This window comes from Zingiber officinale, chromosome 6A (genome assembly GCF_018446385.1).
Source record: "Zingiber officinale cultivar Zhangliang chromosome 6A, Zo_v1.1, whole genome shotgun sequence".
NCBI classification, from domain to species: domain Eukaryota; kingdom Viridiplantae; phylum Streptophyta; class Magnoliopsida; order Zingiberales; family Zingiberaceae; genus Zingiber; species Zingiber officinale.
In genome coordinates, this window is record NC_055997.1 from 135,029,338 (window position 1) to 135,055,665 (window position 26,328).

General features: G+C 41.9%; 1 protein-coding gene across 1 annotated transcript; it reads left to right on the forward strand.

Moving 5' to 3' along the window:
• The first annotated feature begins 21,730 nt into the window (after positions 1-21,730).
• On the forward strand, positions 21,731-25,776 carry LOC121998246 (probable methyltransferase PMT17). Its single transcript, XM_042553064.1, has 6 exons — positions 21,731-22,048; positions 23,080-23,759; positions 23,854-24,064; positions 24,274-24,571; positions 24,703-25,170; positions 25,240-25,776. The coding sequence occupies exons 2-6, from the start codon at positions 23,085-23,087 to the stop codon at positions 25,460-25,462; spliced, it is 1,875 nt and encodes a 624-aa protein (XP_042408998.1). The 5' UTR covers positions 21,731-22,048; positions 23,080-23,084; the 3' UTR covers positions 25,463-25,776.
• Positions 25,777-26,328: the final 552 nt, after the last annotated feature.

Below are 26,328 nucleotides of genomic sequence, written 5' to 3' on the forward strand. Positions count from 1 at the left end.
TAGCCGGAGCATCTCGACACTAGTTGGAGACCTACATCAGCGAGCCTTGGAGCGTCACGTGCCCAGCGTCTGCTGACTTCTGGTTCGGACAGGATCACTAGATAATCAAAGAAGGCCGAGAAAGAGAAATCAATAGTTTGCTTAGCAACCTTAGTTTTATAATTAACATCATTAGTTTGATGAAGATTATTATAAAACTCAGATACTAAGTCGTAATTGATGTCCCGTTCTAAATAGACTAGAGAATCAAGTTTGTAATAGGCAAGTATTTCCGACACAGATGGACAAAATTCATCCATGAATTTTTGATCCACAGACCTATAGGGAAGCAGTTTAAAGGTTCTTTGTTTAAAGGCTTGCTCAAAGTGATGGTTTGGAAATCTTCCAGAAATAGATGATTGAGGTCGGGAGGGAGCCTTAGGTTTAGATTTCTCAGTTGATGACTTAGAAGTTCCCTCACCAACTTGTTTCTTTCTAAAGGTTTAAAAAAAAATGGGACACGGACGGGGGTAAATAGGTGAGCACGGGAGCCACCAACAACCGAGAACCAAGCCAAATTACACAGATATGGTGAGAAATGAAAATGAAGTGCCAAAATGAGTAGAGCTTGGGGAGAATGGAGTTACCTTGGTGCCATCTATGTATCTATCGACGAACGGAGAGAAGAACTGAGGCGTAGGAGGGTGTCGGCTAGGGCTTCGGCGTGTAATGGGAGAAGAAAGGATCGGGAAGAGTTAAAAGGGATGGGACCGATCCAGGTGTTGATTGATCGGACGGCTGTCCGATCAGGATCTCCCTTGGTCTCTTGAATGCCCTGATCGGTCGGTGGACCGATCAGGATCCTTGCGTACCATTGGTCCTGAATACCCTGATCGGTCGGTGGACCGATCAGGGAATCCCCTGATCGGTCCCTGGACTGATCAGGATCCTCACTTGGTCTCTTGAATACCTTGATCGGTCGGTGGACCGATCAGGGAAAGATCAGCAAGCAAACAGAGAGTTCTGGATCGGTCGATAGACCGATCCAGCCTCTTCTGATCGGGCTGTAGACCGATCAGTGTCTGACAAATCGAAAATTCAGGAATTTCAGTAATCTGAGATTCGAAGAAGTTTTAGGGTTTCTAAACACTGAAGATTCAGAACTGAAGAAGTTCAGAAACTTCCAAATTCATAACCTAGAACCTGAAGAATCTACAAACATAAATATTCCCGAAAGATGAGCTCTTACGGTCTGAAATTGTTCAGAACCAGAAAGTTACAAACATTAAAAAAAACAGACCAACTCCAAACGCATAGAGTTTAGGGTTCAGACGTTTTGAACCTTAAGGTTTCAAAACCAGAGAAACTTCTGAAACTATGATCTATAGTGAACCAGGGTATTAATAAAAAACTCATGCTTTTTATCACCTGGTTCAAAGCACATCCTTGCTATGATCAGTTTCAAGTTTGTCAAAATATATCCAAATTGCTATCATTACCTCAATAACTTGTCTTATTTTCAACCAAAATCATGAAAGGTATCGATTAAAAATATCAATCAACACATTAACCAAAGTTAGATAAATTCTAGGTAAAGGTCCAACCAAGTTTCCTTGATTGGAATATATGAGTAAGATCTAGGAACCAAATACACATGAATTATGTAATGGTCTTCCCCATACTCAATTTATGTCTCTTCAACCCAATTATTCAAGAGATGCATGATACATTTTGAATAATTTGGCTGATCCTAGCATCTCACCCCATTTCTAGAAAACAAAAATAATTTGTTAAACCTTATAGTTTGTGTGAGATGTCCCCAAGTTGCCCAAATTAATTTCCCAATTTCTCTTGTCGTTTTAATTGTCCTTATTGACCATGATGAAGTCCTAATGGCCTATTGAGCCAAACACATTCCCAATTCTATCCGTAAATGACTAAATTCATTTTCCGGAAGGGGTTTGGTGAAAATATCGGCTATGTTTGATTTTGACTCAACATATATAAGCGCAATGTCTCCCCTAGCTACGTGATCTCTAATGAAGTGATGACGTACTTAAATGTGTTTGGTCCTTGAATGATGGATTGGATTTTTCGTTAGGTTTATTGTGCTGATGTTGTCACACAACACTTGCACGCCCTTATACAAAAGTCCATAATCTTCTAGGGTGTGGATCATCCACAACAATTGTGATACACTCTCTCCCATGGCAATGTATTCAGCCTCGGTCGTGGAGAGGGCAACGCAATGTTGCTTCCGACTTGACCAACTAACCAATGATGAACCTAAAAATTAGCAACCCCCACTAGTGCTTTTCCGATCCAATTTGCACCCAGCATAATCGGAGTCGGTATAACCTATCAAGTCAAAAGACTCTGTACGAGGGTACCATAGACCTACTCTAATTGTGCCCTTAAGGTATCTCAGGATTCTCTTAACTGCAATTAAATGAGATTCCTTGGCACAGACTTGATATCTAGCGCACATGCCTACAGCAAAAAGTATGTCCGGTCGACTAGCTGTGAGATATAGAAGACTACCGATCATGCTTCTATATTGCGTTAGATCAACTGATTTTCCATTCTCATCATTGTCAAGGCGAGTGTTTGTCACCATTGGAGTGGATACTTCCTTAGAGTCACTCATTTTGAATTTCTTGAGCATCTCTTGAGTGTATTTCGTCTGATGGACATAGATTCCATCTTGAGTTTGTTTGATTTCAAGTCCAAGGAAGAATGTCAATTCTCCCACCAGACTCATCTCAAACTCACTTTCCATGTGATTGATAAATTCATTCAAATAGCCCTTGTTATTTGAGCCACAAATTATGTCATCGACATACACCTGGGCTACAAATATATTTTCACCATCTCTATGTTAGGATCGATGATCGCGGCTAGAGAGGGGGGGGGGTGTGAATAGCCGACCCCAAAATCGTGTTTCTTTCTACAAATTAGGGTTAGCGCAGCGGAAAATAAAACAATAGAAACAAAGACAAGAAGATCAAACCTCAACGCGATGATGTAACGAGGTTCGGAGATGAAACTCCTACTCTTCGGCGTGTCCGTAAGGTGGACGAAGCCTATCAATCCGTCGGTGGATGAGTCCCCGGAAAATCGGCTAATATAAACTCCTTATGGGTGGAGAAACCTCGCCACAAGAACTTTGCAACAGCAATAAGGAGTACAAAGAAGAGCAAGAACAAAATACACAATAAATGTACAAATACTCGCTTGCCTTCTCGTCGACTGAAGTCCCGGATGAAGCACCGACTTCACGGACGAATGCCAACAAGCAACTCAGTCAAAGAAGCTCCCCCGAAGCTTCGGAGCTCAGCAAAGCTCAAGCACAGCTTTCAGAAGAACAGCAGCTCGAGGAGAAAGAAGAAGAGTGGTAGTCAGCAACCTTCGATCTCTTCTTATATCCCCTGACACTGTACCTGCGAAGAACAGAAGACAGAAGACTAGCCGTTGAGAGCCAACGGCTAGGGCTGGACCGATCAGAACATCTCCTGATCGGTCCAGGAAGACCCTGATCGGTCATGGGGACCGATCAGAGCTTCCTCTGATCGGTCCAGGGACCGATCAGCATGCTTTTCTCCCGAACTTCTTGCCTCTGATCGTTGTTTCCTAATTGGTCTGCAGACCGATCAGATAACACTCAGTAGGCTATTGTTTGGTTACTGATCGGTCACCAGACCGATCCAGATACCCAGTGTATCACTGGATCGATCAGTGGATCGATCCAGAGCTTGGTTTTTGCCCAAACCAAGTCCCAAACCTTCCAAACCAACATCCGGTCAACCTTGACCTGTTGGTACATCATGCTTAGCATCCGGTCACTCCCTTGACCTGTTAAGACTCCCCACCAAGTGTCCGGTCAATCCCTTTGACCCACTTGGACTTTTCTCTTCGTGTCAAGTATCCGATCACTCCCTTGACCTACTTGACCTTCTTAACACCAGATGTCCGATCACCCTTGATCCATCTGGATTTTCCCTTGCCCGGCTTCACTCACCAGGACTTTCACCTAGCTTCACTCACTAGGGTTTTCACCTGGCTTCACTCACCAGGATTTTCCAACTGCCTGGCTTCACTCACCAGGACTTTCCCACTGCCTGGCTTCACTCACCAGGACTTTCCCACTGCTTGGCTTCACTCACCAGGACTTTCCGCATCCGGTCCAGAGAACGAGCTCCCGAGCCCTCTCTGACCACAGTCCGGAGAACGAGCTTCCGAGCCCTCTCCGACTTCCCATGTGCCAAGCTTCCATACTTGGACTTCTCCGTGCCAAGTCTCCATACTTGGACTCTTCCCGTGCCAAACTCCCTGCTTGGACTTTTCACCAGATGTCTGGTCAACCTTGACCCATCTGGATTTCCCTTGCCTGGCTTCACTCACCAGGACTTCCAAACTGCCTGGCTTCACTCACCAGGACTTTCACCAACTGCCTGGCTTCACTCACCAGGACTTTCACTTTCACCTAGCTTCACTCACTAGGATTTTCACCTGGCTTCACTCACCAGGACTTTCCGAACTGCCTGGCTTCACTCACCAGGTCTTTCCGAACTGCCTAACATCCCAGTTAGGACTTCCCAGTCAAGTATCCGGTCAACCTTGACCTACTTGACTCTTCTTCATCCAACCTGATCAGTATCTCTCCGCATGGACAACTGCACCTGCATTGTCCATGTCTACATGTCTTTCTGTATTGTCAAACATCGAAACCATGACCAAGGTTTACGCTTGGTCAACTAGGTCAACCTTGACCTGCAGTTGCACCAACAATCTCCCATCAAAATACAACTCTTTTGTTCTTGTCAACATCAAAATACAACTCGAGTCAGGTCAACTCGAGTTGGGTCAACCAGGTCAACCTTGACCTAAGGTTGCACCAACAATCTCCCCCTTTTTGATGTTTGACAATACCTTTAAGTTAGGCTAATCCAATAGCCTCAACTTTCCTCATGCCACTAGATAATGAAACATAAGTTACAACCTTACATTCTCCTTCTAAGAAGGCAACCTCCTTCTTAGATAATGAAGGCCTAACTTAAACCCTTCATTCTCCCCCTATTGGCACACATTAACAAACTCTCCCCCTGAAGAGTAAGTTATCGTTGTTCACAACTTCACTCGTCGTGATCAATAAACTCTCCCACTAACTCCAATGTTCTTCCTTGAACATTCTCTAGACATTCTTCCCCTTTTTGACACACATCAAAAGTAGTGAATCAAGGTCAAGAGTTTCTTCCTAATGAAAGTCTCATACCTTTCATTGAAACCCTTAATTTCCCCCTTGACACTAGAGTCAACAATTAACTTAGTGATAATCCCATATCACTTAAGTCTTTTAGCAGTAAAAACTCCCCCTTGACTAATAGGTAAAACTCCCCCTAGAGGTCAACTCCCCCTTGACCATTACACCAACAATGTCTCGGAGAGTTTCAAACCTTTAGAACTCTAAAACACCAATTCCCGAGCTGAAATTTCAGACAACCAGTCAAATTTCAGCAACTTGGCACGCCCTGATAGGTCACCAGACCGATCAGGCTCCCTCTAGATCGGTCCAGTGACCGATCCACACAGACCTGGACCGATCAGGGAACCTCCTGATCGGTCCACAACTCTGATTTCTGATTTCTGAATTTTTCTTCTCCCGAAATTCAGAAATCTCTAGAAAATCACAGAAAATTCGAAAAATTGTGAAATTTTGAGGATACATTCCTCATAACATATACTATCATGGAAAAATAGTTTTCTATGAAAATAACTTCCATTTTTCAATCTTGATACAAAGTTCAAAAGTCTTTGAAATAGCTCAAAGTTAACTTATCTTTGTATCAACTTGTTCAATGATGAATGCTATTACTAGAAAAGCTTCATCAAGGTTTTTCAAATCAATTTTGAAATTATTTTAAACCCTTTAATTTGGGACCACAATCTTTGGGCTATATGTACATGACTTGTACATAAGCTTTCCCTATGATCCCCAATTTTTGAATTAGGCTCATCTAGGTACAAGAACTATGCACCTTGATCCTAACTCATCATCCTAATATCTCACACACATCTAAGGTGTATCAAACACATCCAAGTCAATTTTGATGTGAGATATGGGTTTAGGTTATCTTAGGCTAAGTTTTCATGCATTTTCTAAAACAACAACTTGATCTCCATATCAAATTGTGTTGTTTATCCTTAGATCAATTTCATTGATTATAAATGCAAGAAATGATGACATGGCATAAAATGATATCATAAATGAAAACATGTGCCAATGTCATGATGTCATGGCATAAAGTATGAAACTTAAATAAAGCATGACATATAACTAACCTAAGCATTATCATGACATTTCAAATGACCATAAAATAAATATGATGTCATGACATGGCATATGGCAAACAATATATAGCAAATAACATGTAAAGGTATAGAAAATACCTAATTCTAGCCTTAGTTGCCATTTTTGATAATTTTTATCATTTTGCCATAAAATTCTATATTCCTAAGTGTAATAGACCTAAAGTCATATCCTCAAGACTTTTAGATCATTATGTGCCAATTAGATTGACCTAAGAGAACTCCTCAAATGTAGTTGGCACATTCTAATCACCTTAGGAATAACTCTTAATTTCATTTTCAAGGCTTGATCACACCTTGAAAATTCCTAAAGTGCCACCTTTTGCCATGATTAGGTTAACTACCTATTCAAGTAAGGTTGGCACACCCTAACTCATCTAGCGTGATGAAATCACGCTCCTAGGAACCCAATACCTATTTGAGCTCATTGGGTTCACTAAGTATTCACTAGGGATGACTTCCCTAGCAACCCTTCTAATGACCCTTCTAGGCTTTGAAGCCTTGGTCATTTGGGACTCATCAAGATCAACTCTAGGGGTGACTCCCCTTGTGACCTTGGTGATGGTCTTCCTAGCCCTAGATTTTGTTCCATAATCGAATGGAACATTGTGATAAGTGGGCTTGACCACTTGGGACTTAGGTTTGTGACCCAAACCTTTCTTGTTCTTGGACATTGGTTTTTAACCCTTAAACCCTAGAGATGACTTCTCCAAGTTCTTAAGAGCCTTTTCCAAAGTATCAAGTCTTGACCTCAAGACTTGATTCTCCTTCTCTAATACCTCAATTTTTAATTTTTCATTTTTCTTTGAGGTATTCCTAGGCATGTGTCTAGTTGATTTGGGATTTTTACCTAGGTTTGTTGGTGCAGGAAGCATCCGACGATCGAACCTAAGTTTTGATAATGACAAAGGGATTCAAAGTTAAGATTCCTTGTTATCTAACATGTTGAATGAGTATTTCAGGAAAGTCCTAACTGCGGTTAGGCAGGTGAAAACCCTAGGGGGTGGTAACCCTAGGTCCTAGGGGATGGTAACCCTAGGTGGAGAAAAGTCCTAGCTGCGGTTAGGCAAAGGAAAAACCCTAGGGGGTGGTAACCCTAGGTCATAGGGGGTGGTAACCCTATGCGGAAAGTCTTGGCAGGTCGATGGCTTCAGGCAAAAGTCCTAGGGGGTGGTAACCCTAGGTGAAAAGTCCTGTTGTCGCGAACCAGGTGAAAGACTGGACTAGCCAGGGAAGCGGATGTCCAACAGAAAGTCCGGAAGCATCGAGTGCTGAGCAAAAGTCCAGTCGATCTGGAGGATCGAATGACAACAGGTAATCTCCTGAGTGGAGTAGGTGAGGACGCGTTCCCCGCAGAGGGAACAGTAGGCGTCGGGTCGACTTAGGGTTTCCGGGAGGAAATCCAAAGTCAGACTCGGACAGTCCGAAGACTGTCAATTATTACTTACTGTGTTTTATCATATTCTAACATTGTCTTGCAGGGTATTTTGCTCGGACTAACCTTTGTTTGCAGGTGAGGAACCTGCTGGAAAAAGGGTGTCCGGGCGCCCGGAGGTCCGGGCGCCCGGAACAGATCCGGGCGCCCGGGACCAAATTCTATCCCCTGCGTGACTTCGCCACGTGGAGCATCCTGGTTGGTTGGCCACGTCACACTCCAGGCGCCCGGAAGGGATCCAGGCGCCCAGAACCGCATATAAAAGGAGGGTTGAGGTGCAGCTTCTAGACACAATGATTATCTAAGCAATCTCCTTGCGACAAGCTGCTAACGACTCAATCCAGAAGTGCTGCAACGACACCCCGACAACTCGGAGCTTCGGATTTAATCTTTTTGTTGTCGGTATAATCTTTTTACAGCTTTGAATTGTAATTAGTTTGTAATACTCTTAACGAACTTATAGTTGTTGCCCACCGAAAGCGATCAAGGATCGCGGGCCTTCGAGTAGGAGTCGTCACAGGCTCCGAACGAAGTAAATCCACTGTGTTCATCTGCTTGTATTTCTTTCATTTCCGCTGCGTTTTTACTCGAGTGTTTTATGATTTTGATAATCGAACGAAATAGCCACGAGCGCTATTCACCCCCCTCTAGCGCTTCTCGATCCAACAAGGTTCTCCTTAGCCTTAAATGAGTTAGTCCTAGGGTTGGCTTTCCTAGTGTTATCCTTATCTAGGCTCACATGTTTGGCACCTAAGCATGTGTATCGATTTCTATAATTAACATGCTTATCATTATTAGCAATAGCAATAAGGCTACTAGCATGTGTTCTATTTGAATTGCAAAAATGAGCCTTAGAGATTACCTTAGGGTTTGCCTTAGCTCCCCCTATCGATGTGCTCGTCTTCTTGTCCTTGTGAGGTTGTCTCCCCCTCGGACATTGACTCCGATAATGTCCCCTTCGCTTGCATTGAAAACACACCACGTGCTCTTTGCCTTTGCGTATCGGGACTCCGGCTTTCTTGACCTTTGGCGCCGGTGGAGACTTTCTAATCCTCTTTGGACACTTACTCTTGTAATGTCCATACTCCCTACACTCAAAGCATATTATATGTAATTTATTTGAAGTTGAAATGCTTGAGTTACCTAGGGTTGAGGATGTATGAAGACTTTCTTCTTCATCCCTTCCGGAGGTAGAAGCTTCTTCCTCTTGCTCCATTTTTGAAGAAGAACTCTCCTTCTCTTCTTCCTTAGATGTTGAGTAGCCCTCAACTTCTAATTCCTCTCCTCCATGATGTGAGCTACTTGGCTCACTTGACTCCTCTTCATGGCTTGAAGTGGAGTTCCCCTCATGGAACTTAGCCAAGTTGTTCCACAACTCCTTGGCATTGTTGTATCCACCTATCCTACACAAAACATCATTATGTAAAGAAAATTCAAAAATCTTCAATACCTCATCGTTGACTAGGGATTGGTGGACTTGTTCCTTGGTCCACTCCTTCTTCTCTAGGGTTTCTCCTTTCTTGTCCGTCGGAGGCTTGAAACCTAATTGGACACAACTCCAATTCTCAAGATTAGTCATAAGAAAATATTTCATTCTTACCTTCCAAAACGCGAAGTCGTCGCGATCGTAGAAGGGTGGAATGGTGATGTCGTCTCCGAGTTGATCCATCTCTAGCTTGTGCTCCCTCGGGTGTTAATCCGGCGAAAAGCGACCTCGCTCTGATACCACTTGTTAGGATCGATGATCGCGACTAGAGAGGGGGGGGTGTGAATAGTCGACCCCAAAATCGTGTTTCTTTCTACAAATTAGGGTTATCGCAGCGGAAAATAAAACAATAGAAACAAAGACAAGAAGATCAAACCTCAACGCGATGATGTAACGAGGTTCGGAGATGAAACTCCTACTCCTCGGCGTGTCCGTAAGGTGGACGAAGCCTATCAATCCGTCGGTGGATGAGTCCCCGGAAAATCGGCTAATATAAACTCCTTATGGGTGGAGAAACCTCGCCACAAGAACTTTGCAATAGCAATAAGGAGTACAAAGAAGAGCAAGAACAAAATACACAATAAATGTACAAATACTCGCTTGCCTTCTCGTCGACTGAAGTCCCGGATGAAGCACCAACTTCACGGACGAATGCCAACAAGCAACTCAGTCAAAGAAGCTCCCTTGAAGCTTCGGAGCTCAGCAAAGCTCAAGCACAGCTTTCAGAAGAACAGCAGCTCGAGGAGAAAGAAGAAGAGTGGTAGTCAGCAACCCTCGATCTCTTCTTATATCCCCTGACATCCTGGCTAACCTGCGAACCTGCAAGCAAAAAGACCAGAACACAGAAGCCTGAAATAATCTAGCCGTTGAGTCACAACGGCTAGGGCTGGACTGATCAGGCTCCACCCTGATCGGTCCAGAGTGCTGCTGATCGGTCATGGGGACCGATCAGAGCTTCCTCTGATCGGTCTTGGACTGATCAGAGCTTCCTCTGATCGGTCCAGGGACCGATCAACATGCTTTTCTCCCGAACTTCTTGCTTCTGATCGTTGTTTCCTGATCGGTCTGCAGACCGATCAGATAACACTCAGTAGGCTACTGTTTGGTTACTGATCGGTCACCAGACCGATCCAGATACCCAGTGTATCACTGGATCGATCAGTGGATCGATCCAGAGCTTGGTTTTTGCCCAAACCAAGTCCCAAACCTTCCAAACCAACATCCGGTCAACCTTGACCTGTTGGTATATCATGCTTAGCATCCGGTCACTCCCTTGACCTGCTAAGACTCCCCACCAAGTGTCCGGTCAATCCCTTTGACCCACTTAGACTTTTCTTTTCGTGTCAAGTATCCGATCACTCCCTTGACCTACTTGACCTTCTTAACACCAGATGTCCGATCACCCTTGATCCATCTGGATTTTCCCTTGCCCGGCTTCACTCACCAGGACTTTCACCTAGCTTCACTCACTAGGGTTTTCACCTGGCTTCACTCACCAGGTTTTTCCAACTGCCTGGCTTCACTCACCAGGACTTTCCCACTGCCTGGCTTCACTCACCAGGACTTTCCCACTGCCTGGCTTCACTCACCAAGACTTTCCGCATCCGGTCCAGAGAACGAGCTCCCGAGCCCTCTCTGACCACAGTCCGGAGAACGAGCTTCCGAGCCCTCTCCGACTTCCCATGTGCCAAGCTTCCATACTTGGACTTCTCCGTGCCAAGTCTCCATACTTGGACTCTTCCCGTGCCAAACTCCCTGCTTGGACTTTTCACCAGATGTCTGGTCAACCTTGACCCATCTGGATTTCCCTTGCCTGGCTTCACTCACCAGGACTTCCAAACTGCCTGGCTTCACTCACCAGGACTTTCACCAACTGCCTGGCTTCACTCACCAGGACTTTCACTTTCACCTAGCTTCACTCACTAGGATTTTCACCTGGCTTCACTCACCAGGATTTCCCGACTGCCTGGCTTCACTCACCAGGACTTTCCGAACTGCCTGGCTTCACTCACCAGGTCTTTCCGAACTGCCTAACATCCCAGTTAGGACTTCCCAGTCAAGTATCCGGTCAACCTTGACCTACTTGACTCTTCTTCATCCAACCTGATCAGTATCTCTCCGCATGGACAACTGCACCTGCATTGTCCATGTCTACATGTCTTTCTGTATTGTCAAACATCGAAACCATGACCAAGGTTTACGCTTGGTCAACTAGGTCAACCTTGACCTGCAGTTGCACCAACAATCTCCCATCAAAATACAACTCTTTTGTTCTTGTCAAACATCAAAATACAACTCGAGTCAGGTCAACTTGAGTCGGGTCAACCAGGTCAACCTTGACCTAAGGTTGCACCAACACTCTACGCAGAAATAGTGTTGGATCTATTTGACCTCTTACAAAACCCTTTTCTAGTAAGTAAGTTGACAACCTTTCGTACTAGGCTCGAGGTGCTTGTTTAATCCCATAAAGAGCTTTCTTGAGCTTGTATACGTGGTTTGGAGCCTCGCTATTCACAAACCCCGGTGGTTGTTCAACATAGACCTCTTCCTTAATGAAACCGTTTAAGAAGGCCGATTTAACGTCCATTTGATAGAGCTTGAAGCCTCTATGTGCAGCAAAAGCTAGCATCAAACGAATGGACTCTAATCGGGCCACAGGAGCATAAGTCTCATCATAATCGAGGCCTTCGACTTGACTATAGCCCTTGGCTACAAGTCTTGCCTTGTTTCTTACGACTTCTCCCTTTTGGTTTAACTTATTTTTGAAGACCCATTTGGTTCCAATAATGGTGGTTTTCTTAGGTCTAGGAACTAAGTCCCACACTTGGCTCCTTTCAAATTGACCTAACTCATCTTGCATAGCTATGACCCAATCAGGATCGTGCAATGCCTCATCCACTAATTTTGGTTCGATTTCTGAGATCAAGGCGACCTCATTAGACTCATTTCGAAAGAATGATCTAGTCCTAACCCCTTGTTGGATGTCTCCAACAATCTGGTCTTGGGGATGACTAGAGGCTATCCTGGATTGCCTTGGCGTCGGCGGTGCCTCATGAGTGGTCTCACTAGGCACATGCAAAGACTCAGTATCAGGCAAAGGATCAGCCTGAGCCCTTTGTTGCCTTTGCTCATCGTCATCGGAGTCAACTTCGACTCTTTCTATGTTTTGATCATTCAAACTTAGCCTTCTAAGTTCAAATTGAATTTCTCCTACATCCCTCGATTGATCATTTGATTTAGGGATTTCTTCAAATGCTACATCCGAGGACTCTTCAATCAATTTAGTCCTATTGTTGTAGACTCGATAGGCTTTGCTGATGAGAGAGTACCCGACCAGTATCCCTTCATCAGCCTTAGCCGTGAATTTTCCAAGATGATCCTTGGTGTTCAAGATAAACACCTTACAACCAAACACCCTAAGATGTTTAATTGTAGGGGGTTTTCCAAACCAAAGTTCATGGGGAGTCTTTCCTAAAAACCTATGTATCACCACTCGGTTTTGCACATAGCAAGCTGTATTTACAGCTTCAGCCCATAAGTAGCTCGGTAGTGAGTACTCATTGAGCATGCTTCGTGCAGCCTCTTGCAAGACTCGATTCTTTCTCTCCACAACCCCATTTTGTTGTGGGGTCCTTGGAGTAGAGAACTCATGCCTATATCATTTTTCTTGACAAAATTCTAAAAATCTATGATTTTGAAATTCTCCACCATAATCACTTCTAATTATTTTAATTGTTGTTGATTTTTCATTTTTAGTTCTTCTACAAAAGGAAACAAAAATATCTATGGTTTGATCCTTATTTTTCAAAAAGAAAGTCCATGTATATCTAGTAAAGTCATCAATGATCACTAAGCAATATCTACTTCCATTCAATGAAATGACATTACTACAATCAAATAAGTCCATATGCAATAAATCTAAAGCAGTAGAGGTACTTACAGCGCTTTTACCTTTATGAGACGCTTTTGTTTTCTTACCCTTTTGACATGCATCACATAATTTTGTCTTTTGGTACTTGATGCTTGGTAGGCCTCGCACTAATCCTTTGTTGGCTAGCTTTCGAATATTCTTCATGTTCACATGGGCCAACCTCCTATGCCAAAGCCATGATTCTTCTTCTTTTGACATGAAGCACTTAGCAGAGGCATTAGTAGCACTTTTAAAAGATACTTGATAAATGTTATCTACCCTTGTGCCTACTAGTACCGTGTCAAGTGTGTCAATGTGTTTGACCAGACATTGACTTGAATGAAACTCAATTGTGTAACCCGTATCACACAATTGGCTGACACTTAGGAGATTAAAGGTCATCCCCTTGACTAGAAGAACATTCTTGATTTGGAGACATTCGGATATATGAATGTCTCCAACTCCTATAACCTTAAGGCTACCATTATTACCAAATGACACATTACCTCTATTTTTGTTTTGAAGGGTGGTAAAGAGTGACTTGTCTTCGGTCATGTGTTTAGAGCATCCACTATCAACAAACCAAGTTGATAGATGCTCCCCCTTGACCAATGCCTACAAGACACGAAAAATAGACATTTTAGGTACCCAAATCTTGGGACCTAATGCATCTACAATGAAAGACCTAGGAACCCATGCCTTGGTCACAACCTTCCTAGTCTCATGAACCCTATGTTGGATCGAGACGCGCTAGAGGGGGGGGGGGGGGGAATAGCGCTCGTGGCTATTTTGATCGTATCGGAATCCTATCGGAGTTAAATACGCAGCGGAATAAAAGAAATAATCACACAGAGACAGGTCGATTTTACTTCGTTCGGAGCCTTGATCGACTCCTACTCGAAGGCCCGCGATCCTTGATCGCTTCCGGTGGGCAACAACTATAAACTCGATAATAATTACAATTTGAAGTACAATAAATGACAACAATTAATTATACCGACGACAATATCGTAATCTGAAAATTCGGAGCTCCGGGTCATCGGTGTCTCGTAGCAGCACTTCGGAATCGTCTCGTGAGCAGCTTGTAGCAGAAAGATCGCTTGTAAGTTATTGATTCAAGAAGCTGCTCGAAGTCCCCTTATAAAGGGCATCCAAGGCGCCTTGAAAGCCATCCAAGGCGCCTCCACCGCTCCGATTCCATCGTGCAGATAAGCGCTGACCATTCTGCGCTTATCACAGTTGAAGGCGCCTCCATCACCACTCAAGGCGCCTTCAACAGGTCCAAGGCACCTCCATCACCACTCAAGGCGCCTTGAACACTGTTTCGCAGCCAGCTCTTCCTTTGTACCCGAGGCGCCTCCAAGCTCCATGGAGGCGCCTCGGACACTGTTCATCCGAGGCTAATGTTGCTCTTTTGTCCCTGCACAATGTGTTAGTCCACAAAATACACACATATCCTGCAAGACAAAGTTAGCACATATAATATCATAAATATGAATGAAAGTTCGACAGTCTCCGAACTGTCCGAGTCTGACTTCGGGTTTCCACCCGGAAACCCTAGGTCGACCCGACGCCTACTGTTCCCTCTACGGGGAACACGTCCTCACCTACTCCACTCAGGAGATTTACCTGTTGCCAGTTGATCCTCCAGACCGACTGGACTTTCCGCCTAGGGTTACCACCCCCTAGGACCTAGGGTTACCGCCCCCTAGGGTTTTTCTCCACCTAGGGTTACCGCCCCCTAGGACCTAAGGTTGCCGTCCCTTAGGGTTTTTCTCCACCTAGGGTTACCGCCCCCTAGGACCTAAGGTTGCCACCCCTTAGGGTTTTCCTTCACCTAGGGTTACCACCCCCTAGGACCTAAGGTTGCCGCCCCTTAGGGTTTTCCTTCACCTAGGGTTACCACCCCCTAGGACCTAAGGTTGCCCCCCCTTAGGATTTTTCCTTACCTAACCGCAGTTAGGACTTATGCCTAAGTTCCACTTAGGACTTTCCTGCAAACTTGTTCAACATATTAGAAACAAAACACCTTAACTTTGAACCCTTTGACATAATCAAAACATAGGTTCGATCGTTGGATGCTTCCCGCACCAACACCCTAGAAGCATGTGATCTATGAAATTGGGTTCTAGACACTAGTGAAATGAAACTAGACTCCTTAGGTTGATATCCTAACCCAGCCTTGTTGTAAACCGCCCTTTGGGCATTTAGAATCATATCTAAGGTCTTAGAGCTAGTTGAGAATTTTTCAAGCATTTTCTTGAGTTTCTCAACTTCACCCTTTAAGGCTTTGTTTTCATCCTCAAGGACCTCTAGATGTAGGTCATCAACCTCATCTTCCCTAAGGGCCCTCAAGTGCTCTACTTCATCTTTTAATGATTTAATTTGAGTTTTTGATTTCTTAAGCAAAGTAGATAAATGTGCAATGGTTTTATAACATTTCTCTAAATGAGGAGAGGTTACCTCTTCATCATCCGAAGATGATGAGGCCGCGGTTGAGGTGTCACTTGTGTCACCATCACTCCCGAAATCCGGTTCCTCCCTTGCCATGAACGCTAATTGACGTGTGCTTTTCTCCTTCTTCTCTTCCTCCGATGAGCTTGAGGAGGATTCATCCCAAGTAGCCTTGAGAGCTTTCTTCTTCTTGGCCCTTTCCTCCTTCTTCTTGAGTTTTGGACACTCGCTCCGATAGTATCCTTTCTTGCTACACTCATAACAAGTAACATTAGTTTTATCAACATTTTGATCGATAGGTTTACCTTTCCCTTTGTATCTCCGGCGTCTTCTCATGATTCTCCTTACAAAGTTGGCCATCTCGCTTGATGATGATCCACCTTCATCATCGGAGGAGGATGAGGATGAGGATGAGGGAATCTCTTTTTCCTTCTTCTTTTCTTTCTTCCTTCTTCCATCTTTGCTCTTTTCTCCTGCAACTAAGGCAATACCTTTCTCTTTTTGACCCTTGTTAGCAAACTCATGGAGTTCCATTTCACAAAAAAATTCATCTACTTTAACAATTGAAAGGTCCTTGGAGACCTTGTAGGCATCTATCATAGATGACCATAGGGTATTTCTAGGAAAGGCTTTGAGAGCATACCTTATGAGATCGCGATTCTGTATGCGTTCATCTACGGAAGGAAGACCATTGATAATTTCTTTGAACCTTCCGTGTAGTTCATTTACCGTCTCGTTCTCCTTCATGGTGAGGTTTTGTAGTTGGTTTAAGAATAAATCTCTCTTGGCGATCCGAGAGTCTCGAGTTCCTTCTTGGAGCTCGATGAGCTTGTTCCACAAATCTTTTGCGCTCGTGAATGGACCTACCTTGACGAGTTGATCCTTGGCTATCCCACATTGTAAAGTGACCACTGCCTTGACATCAGCTTGTCCTTTGCGAGTTTGCTCGGTGGACCACCTTGATGAGTCAAGTTCCTTACCTTCTTCATCCTTCGGGGGTGTAAACCCTTCCTTGATGGAGAACCACATTGAGATGTCGGTCTTGAGATAATATTCCATGCGACTCTTTCAGTATAGAAAGTCTGCTCCGTCGAAGTAGGGTGGACGATTGGTGCTAAACCCTTCCTTCATAGCCATCTTCTTGCTCTTTAGGGTGTTAATCCGGATGAAGAGCACCTTGCTCTGATACCACTTGTTAGGATCTTCGGATGGCTAGAGAGGGGGGGTGTGAATAGCCTCATCTAAAACTTAACTAAATTCTTCAATCAAATCGTTAGCGCAGCGGAAATATGCACATGAAAATCTAATACAAAGAAAAGAAAGACACACACCACTAACACTAGTATATACGAGGTTCGGGGATAACTTGCCCCTACTCCTTGGCGTGTCCGTAAGATGGACGATCCCTTGATCTTTCGGTAGATCACACCCCGGATAGATACAGGCTAAAAATTTCTCCTTCTCGATGGAGTAACCTCTCCACAAAGTCTCAGAAAAATATGTAAATAAAGCACAAGACTTACAGACCAGTGGCTAAAGAGAATGAAGAAAGACGCTCACAGCCACGCGAAGATAGCAGTTAAACAGAGCACAAGAAGGAAACACAGCCAAGAACTCAAAGCTCAGCACCTTTGCTTGATCGACCGAGAGTTCTCTATTCAAACCTCTCTTCATCCTTCTTCTTATGCCTCTGCTTCCACTGCGTTCAGCCTGTCCCGAATTGCTGTCAACCTGCACCGAATCCCTGCTGCAAGCTACAACGTCGCCAATCACTCTTCCTCCTCCTCTGGTTCTCTGAACTCACTCCAATAGAACCCATGGTCTTCACTGGGGTCTCTGAGCTCGAACCAATGAGCAAGAGTCAAGCTGATTCCCAACTGATTGCAGCCAGATCACAGCCTGATCGCAGCCAGTAACCGTTGATGCTCCAATTGCACTATTTGTAGTGAAACACAGCAGAAAGAACCCTTTGTCTTATTCTTCTGATGGAGCTTAATTTGAATTTGAGCATTGGCATGATACCTGCAATCTGCAACTTAAAAAGCTAACAACAGATGGTTAAATCAGATGGATCAGAAGTTGCAGAGAAACAACAGAGACTTCAGACAGTTTTGTGGATCGGTCAACAGATCGATCCACACCTTGTTGGACCGATCAGGCTATGGCCTGATCGGTCCAGGAGAGCTCTGATCGGTCTGTGGACCGATCAGGCTATAGGTGGATCGGTCCACAGACCGATCCCCTATACTCTCTCCCGAACTTTATTGCCTCCAGATCGGTCTCCAGACCGATCAGTAAATCTCACAGAATGTTGCTGATTGGTTACTGATCGGTCTACAGATCGATCAGTAATTCTCCAGTGAGTTACTGATTGGTTACTAATCGGTCTGGTGACCGATCAAATAACCATAGTATCACTGGATCGGTCAACAGACCGATCAGATATCCATAGTATCACTGGATCGGTCAACAGACCGATCCAATGCCTATGTAGGTAGGTTTAGAGCTTCCCAGCCCTAAACCCTAAAGCCTTCCTGGTCTAGAGAACGAGCTACCGAGCCCTCTCTGACCTAGTCCGGAGAACGAGCTACGGAGCCCTCTCCGACTTCGTCCGGTCTAGAGAACGAGCTACCGAGCCCTCTCTGACCTAGTCCGGAGAACGAGCTACGGAGCTCTCTCCGACTTCGTCCGGTCCAGAGAACGAGCTACCGAGCCCTCTCCGACTTCGTCCGGTCCAGAGAACGAGCTACCGAGCCCTCTCTGACCTAGTCCGGAGAACGAGCTACGGAGCCCTCTCCGACTTCGTCCGGTCTAGAGAACGAGCTACCGAGCCCTCTCCGACCTAGTCCGGAGAACGAGCTACCGAGCCCTCTCTGACTTCGCGTGCCAAGTTTCCATACTTGGACTTTTCCCTTCCACCTGAACAACATTGATCAGTAATCAATCTAAGTTTAATTAATATCTGATACAAACTTAAATCAGTGTCAACATCAAAACAACAGCAAGGTCAGACCGTATCAACAAATAGACATACAATAATCATTAAAAGCTTGGGAAGTGAATTCTCCAGCATTGTCAAGGCGAATTGACTTAATTGGATAATCTGAAAAATGGGCTCGTAACCTAATTATTTGAGCAAGCAATCTAGTAAATGCTTGGTTACGTGTTGATAACAAACATACATGTGACCATCTCGTTGATGCATCAATCAGAACCATAAAGTATCGAAATGGTCCACATGGTGGATGAATAGGGCCACATATATCACCTTGTATACGTTGCAAAAACACAAGGGATTCTGTCCCGATTTTAGTTGGTGATGGCCTTATAATTAACTTTCCTTGAGAACAAGCAGCACATGAAAATTTATTTGGTAGAAAAATCTTCTGGTTTGTCAATGAATGCCCACATGAATTTTTAATAATTCTCTGCATCATTATAGATCCAGGATGTCCCAATCGATCATGCCAAACAATGAAATTAGTATGATCTACAAACTTCTGGTTTACTATGGCATGTGCCTCAACTATGCTTATGTTTGTGTAGTACAAACCAGAGGAAAATGTGGATAATTTTTCCAATACATTTTTCTTACCCGAGACAATATTTGTAATACATAAATACTCAATGTTGTCTTCACTTGTAGTCTCAATATGATATCCATTTTGGCGAATATATTTAAAACTCAATAAATTTCTTTGAGACTTCGTAGAATATAATGCATCATCAATATGAATCTTTGTTCCTCTGGATAATAATATATTAGCTCTTCCGGAGCCCTCAATCAATTTTGTACTACCTGATATTGTATTCACATCAGATCTTTGCATTATCAGGAACGAAAAGAACCTTTTATCCTTAAGTATAGTATGCGTTGATGTACTGTCTACAAGACACATATCATTGTTACCGATCATGGATCCCACCAAATGAGATTTCATATTCTTCAATAAAAACAAGATATATAATAAGGAAAACATAAAATAATTGAACAATACATAAAAAAGAAATAACTTTCATTGGTTAATAATACGATGATTTAACCCAAATGCATTAATATAAACGGGAAAAATATTTCATTTTTGGAGATTCTTATCATCAAACAAGTGCTCAATATTTGCTTCAGGCTGAATGAAGAAATCAGTAACATTCAAATGAGTAAAATCATTAAGGCCATGATCAACAATATCATCTTTAGAGACAAAATTTGTCTCTACCACTTTCTTATTTTTGTTTTTTAATGATTCTTGGTAGAGGTCAACCAAATGTTTTGGTGTATGACAGGTACGTGACCAATGCCCCTTCATGCCGCAACGATAACATAGATTTGTCACATCCTTGCTTTCAGCACTTTTATCATTCTTCTCGATATTCTCCCCCCTTTTGGTATTCTGATGCACTCTTGGAATGGTAATCATGATTGTAATTATTGCGGTCGTGTCCACGTCCACGTCCACGACCATGACCACAACCACGGCCACGACCACGACCACGGTCTCGACCTTGTCCATTATAGGGGTGGTATGATGTTGCATTCACTTCAGGGAATGGAGCTGAACCAGTTGGACGTGCCTCATGATTTTTCATCAAAAGCTCATTGTTTTGTTCAGCCACAAGAAGACATGAGATTAGTTCAGAGTATTTCATGAAACCTTTTTCACGGTATTGCTGTTGCAGGAGCATATTGGATGCATGAAAAGTGGAGAATGTTTTTTCCAACATATCCGCATCAATAATCTTTTCTCCACATAATTACAATTGAGAACAAATTCTAAATAGTGTTGAGTTATACTCACTCACAGATTTAAAATCTTACAATCTCAAATGCATCCAATCATAACGAGCTTTTGGGAGAATTACCATTTTTTAATGTTCATACCTTTCCTTTAAACTCTTCCAGAGAATAAGTGGATCCTTAACAGTAAGGTATTCGGCTTTCAATCCTTCATGAAGGTGACGACGAAGAAAAATCATTGCTTTGGCCTTCTCTTGGGTGGATGTCGTATTCCCTTCTTTGATTGTATTTCCAAGGTCATTTGCATCTAAATGGATTTCAGCATCTAATATCCATGACAAGAAGTTCTTTCTCGTGATATAAAGAGCCACAAATTTTCAATTTCGCAAGATTTGACATAACGATACTATCATATACATATGAAAGATATTAGATAAGATAATAATATCATAAGATGAACAAATAGTTGCATATAAAAGCAAAATGAAATTTCATGGTGAAAACCAACGCATACCTCCAATCTTACCTTCAATATACCTCTTGACAATCGAATAGAGTTTCATGCTGATAACGTTTTATGAATATAGAATCGAAGATCGATATCACAAAAGAGAGAACAAAAGAGATAAAAGAAATGGAGAGAAATGTGGGAGAGATTTTATTCAATCTTATGTCTACTTGACTTTTACAGGAGCTCCATATTGATAGGGCAAGATACATCGATACATCATGAATACTTACAATACATGAATGCCTTAGATACATGAATAGTTCAGATACATGAATGCTATAGATACATTGAAGATACATGGATACATTAATGTACTCGAAGATACTTTGGAATGCCAAGAGTCAATAGGAAGAGATTCATATTGCTCATAACATAATGATTATTATATTGGCATGACATGATTTAAAGAACAGCCGACGAGGTTATAATGACATCAAACAGAACTTTAAACATGATTTTCAATAAGATCCATACATGTTCATCACAACAAATCCATAAATTTATATTATTTTTTTTAAAATTATGTTTAATTAAAAATAGGTTAAATTTTGATAATCCAAATTCTTTACTTTTTTTTTAAATGTAAGTGCTTATATGCACTTTATTTGTTCTAATTCGTTGAATAAATTGATTATAATTTAAAGTAAAAAAGAAATATTTTTCAATATATTTTTTCTATTACTGTTTGTACAAAAGAAATTTAATTTTGCTCAGAAATGCTTTATATTTTTCAAAATAAGATTTTTTTAATTCTAAATTTATTGAGAAATAGAAAAAACTGCAAATTAACGTATTAATAAAACATTAAGATCACATATATTTATAAATTACTTACATAAAAAATAAATAGGCCCTCGGCTAATTCCTCAGTGAACGTGGTGGCAACACAAGAAAGAGAAAGAGAGCGCTCCATGAAACGAGAGCGTTCGGAGGCTTATAACTCTGCACAAAACCCGGAGCCCGAACCCTATATCTTAGCTCTTTTGCAGGAACGAACACAGAACAAAACGAAGAAATAGAGAGGTCCAAGGAAGGCGGTGTGGAATCTGTTGCATCATCCTCCATCAGGTCGTCTGGAAGGCGGAAGCTGAGTCTCTTTTAAGTTTTTGAAAGCCGACCAGGGCAGGGCAGGGCAGGGCAGGGCAGGGCAGTGCAGGGCGGCAGACCCTCTGGTGAGCCCAATGCTTTCACTTTATTCATCATTTTCCAGTCATTATGCAGCTTTATTCATCAATATTTTATCCGTGGTTGTTCATTTCCGTATTTGATCCCTTTCTTTCGCTCGAAGGATGAGTGCTTTTCAGAATAGGAAAGGTGGTTGTTTCTCCATCTTTTATGAGTCAGAAGCTCCTCGAGTTAGCTTTCCAACATTTTTCCCTTTTCGTGGTTTAGCAGTAATCTTGACTTGATTAGGATGCATTTATGAGATCTTCCGTTGCTCAATCTTTTTCAAAGAAAAAAAGGGCGGAAATTTGGGCTCTCCTACTATTTGATCCATGCCCTTATTTAACTAAGATTATTTCTTTCCTCCATATTGCATATCTCTCAGTGGTTGTATTCTCTTTTTGGGGTTCTTTGGAAATTTATGTAGCCAGTTAATCTGGATCTTGTTTAGAAGTATTTTTCTAGTCGAACTCATGGCAATTTGTTCAACTTTTTTGTTCTGTCCCTTCTCACATCTACATTGCAGCCAATTTACAACGATAAAAACCTTATTCTGCTCCAGTGTCAGTATCTGCATTTCCTTGAGAAATCTACCAATATAAGGTTCCTATTGTGATCCGACACAAGCATTTCCACTTAGGCTATTAAATTTTTATCTCTCTTCTGGATGTTGTAATGTAATGCAAATATTTCCATTTGACCTCCGCAATGCTGTTAGTAATACTGGACTGTTGAAAACAAAATTCAAAAAAAAGTGTAAAATAGAGTTGAAAATAGTAAGATATATCTGCTGGATTATTGGTATTGAAGAGGATAAAAAATCTATAAGTAGAAAAATTTGAAAACAATTATGATCAGAATTGTGAAGGTAGAGAGCGACAACTCTAGTTAACACATCTAAAGTAACATAAAAATATTGATATTAATAAAAAAATGCATTCTCACAAGAAGTTGAGATTTGATTTTTATTGGTTTATATGAAAAGATTTTTTTTTTTTTTTTGTATTATCTTAGTACACTCTGAAATGAATTTTTACAGGTCTAATGGGAAAAGAATACCCGGACTCTCCTAAGATCCACCAGATGGAACTGAAGAAAAGACGTGTAACACATATAGTATTTGTCACCGGCCTATGCATTTTATTTTACATTCTTGGTTCTTGGCAAAACAACACCACTCTCACTTTGAATTCCAACTCCAATTTGAAGAAAGTTGAATGTGAAAATGACTTTCCTCTTTCTGGAATAGCAAAAGAAGAAACTCTTGATTTTGAAGCTCATCATCAGATAACCCTTGAAGAAACAACATCAGCAATTGAGAAATTCCCACCTTGTGCCCCCAATTTGACTGAATACACACCTTGTGAAGATTTCAGCAGGGGAAGGAAGTTCCCAAGGGAGAAGTTGGCATACAGAGAGAGGCACTGTCCTGCAAAACATGAGCTCTTGCTGTGCCTAATTCCTGCTCCACCAAAGTATAAAACTCCTCTTAGCTGGCCACAGAGCAGGGACTTTGCTTGGTATGCCAATATTCCTCACAAAGAACTCAGTATTGAAAAGGCAGTTCAGAACTGGATCCAAGTGGAAGGTGAGAGGTTCAGGTTCCCTGGCGGTGGGACGATGTTCCCTCTTGGTGCTGATGCTTATATTGATGATATTAATACTCTCATTTCATTGGCTGATGGAAAAATCAGGACTGCGATTGACACAGGCTGTGGAGTAAATGCTTCTTCATATTCTCAAATGACCTTTATTCAGATTAATATAATGTTTTCATTGGATGGGCAAAGAGTAATTATTTTTGCACTTGTAGGTAGCAAGTTTTGGTGCTTACCTTCTGAAGAGAGATATCATAACTATGTCATTTGCTCCAAGAGATACACATGAGGCCCAGGTGCAGTTTGCATTAGAGCGTGGAGTGCCAGCTATGATTGGGGTGATGGCCACTCGACGATTGCCTTATCCTGCTAGATCATTTGATATGGCTCATTGTTCTCGGTGCCTAATTCCTTGGTATGATTATGGTAAGTTAGATTGGTTCTTTCATACATATGAAGATCCAGTTCTTATCTACTGAACTGAAAGTAATTCAAGTGTAACCTATAGTTCCTACCTTACCCTGTTGCTAAAAAACTTATTGGAAGGTAACCAGATTGAGCATATAGCTCTCATTCTTAAGGTCCAGTTAACATGAGCTGACACAAATTTTGTTGGTTTTTTTTTTCTATGATAGATGGTTTGTATCTAATTGAAGTTGATCGAGTTCTAAGACCTGGTGGCTACTGGATTCTGTCTGGTCCTCCAATTCGCTGGAAGAAGTACCATCGGGGTTGGGAAAGGACTCAAGAGGATCTCAAGAAAGAACAAGATTCAATAGAAGAACTTGCTAAACGACTTTGCTGGAAGAAAGTGATCGAAAAGGATGATCTTGCAATCTGGCAGAAGCCCATAAACCATGTTGAATGTGTAGAAAGCCGGAGAATCTTCAAAACACCACACATTTGCAAGGATCACAATGCTGATGCTGCATGGTAGGAATTTGAAGTCTTTATCTTAATCCCAAGATGATTTTGGTTTCCTTGCTAGACCAAAAAGACTATATATATCATATATTGTTTTTCCCTAAATAGCTTCTAAATAACCTGAATAATGATATTTCTAGGTACAAAGAAATGGAGGCTTGCATCACCCCATTACCTGAAGTGAGTAAACTGGATGAGGTAGCAGGCGGTAAAGTTGAGAGATGGCCTGAGAGAGCATTTGCTATCCCACCTAGAATAGCAGTGGGTTCAATTCCGTCATTGACTCCTAAGAAATTTGAAGATGACAAGAAGTTGTGGAGAGATCGGGTGGAATATTACAATAAAATCATCCCTGCTTTGTCTCATGGGCGATATCGAAACATTATGGACATGAATGCCTATTTGGGAGGATTTGCAGCAGCTTTGATGAAGTACCCTGCATGGGTGATGAATACAGTCCCTCCAAACTCAGATCATGACACCCTTGGGGTAATCTATGAGAGAGGATTTATTGGAACATATCATGATTGGTGTGAAGCCTTCTCAACTTATCCAAGAACTTACGATCTCATTCATGCCAATGCCATTTTCAGTATTTGTCAGGATAGGTAATAAGCTTTTATAGAAATCTTCCTCTTTTTTCTTGAGTTAAAATTTTTTGTAAACTTGTTCAACAGGTGTGACATAACCTACATTCTCTTAGAGATGGATAGAATATTGAGGCCAGAGGGTGCAGTGATAATCCGTGACACTGTGGATGTCCTCACAAAAGTTCAGACTATAACAGACAGGATGAGATGGAAGAGCAAGATTATGGACCATGAAAGTGGACCATTCAACCCTGAGAAGATCCTTGTGGCCATTAAGACTTATTGGACTTTTGATGCCTCTACACAATAGTGATTGATAGAGGTTCAATAAAGATTCATTCTGTTTCTTCCTAGAAATCAGCATGCAAATTCAAAGCTGTTTTTTGTGCCTCTATGGAGGTTCTCATATTCTCTTCTTCCATTTTGCTCATTTGGTTCTTTGAAAACTGTGGTGAGAGGAGAGATGATACAGAGAAAGATCCAGATATCTGTTGTTTTAGAATTAGATGAAATTCGAGAAAATTAAAGTGGTTTTGGAATTGTTTCATTCACTACTGATTTGAGAATTCTATGCTGTAGTTGTTATTAGCGCAAAATCTGAAGACATGTTCAGTCTTTAAGTTTAACAATCTGGGTTGTTACTAGCGCAACATCTCTGTTAGTTTGCAATCATTTTCTTTTTTATGTCAAATGGCGGCCAAAGGCCTATAATTTCAGCATTTTCATCTGTAAGATTTGGACCTGACTCATGGTGTCTCCATCTTCATTTTTTTTTTTTTTTTCCATTTTGACGGTGGTGAGGCACCTGATCAAATCCAGTTGTCTCAATTCAACATAGAATGTTTTTTGTTTATTTTTTTTTACTCCGGGTTAAGATAGGAGTGACAATTTCTGTTTCGAAATGAAAACATGATTCAAATCAAACATTAAAAAAATGAAGTTAAGATCAGATTTTATTGGATTCGGGCTGACTTAATTGGCACGATTAATAAATGTATCCCGTTCGGCTCAACTTGAAATGACTTGATTACAAGTCGCGAACTCGTTTATAAAGATTTTTAGGCCGGGCTCAAATCGGATTATGGTTGAGTTCGAGTTAAAATAAGTATATTTTTTTTTAAAATGAGACTCAAATGGTTGAGTTCGAGTTAAAATAAGTATATTTTTTTTTTTATA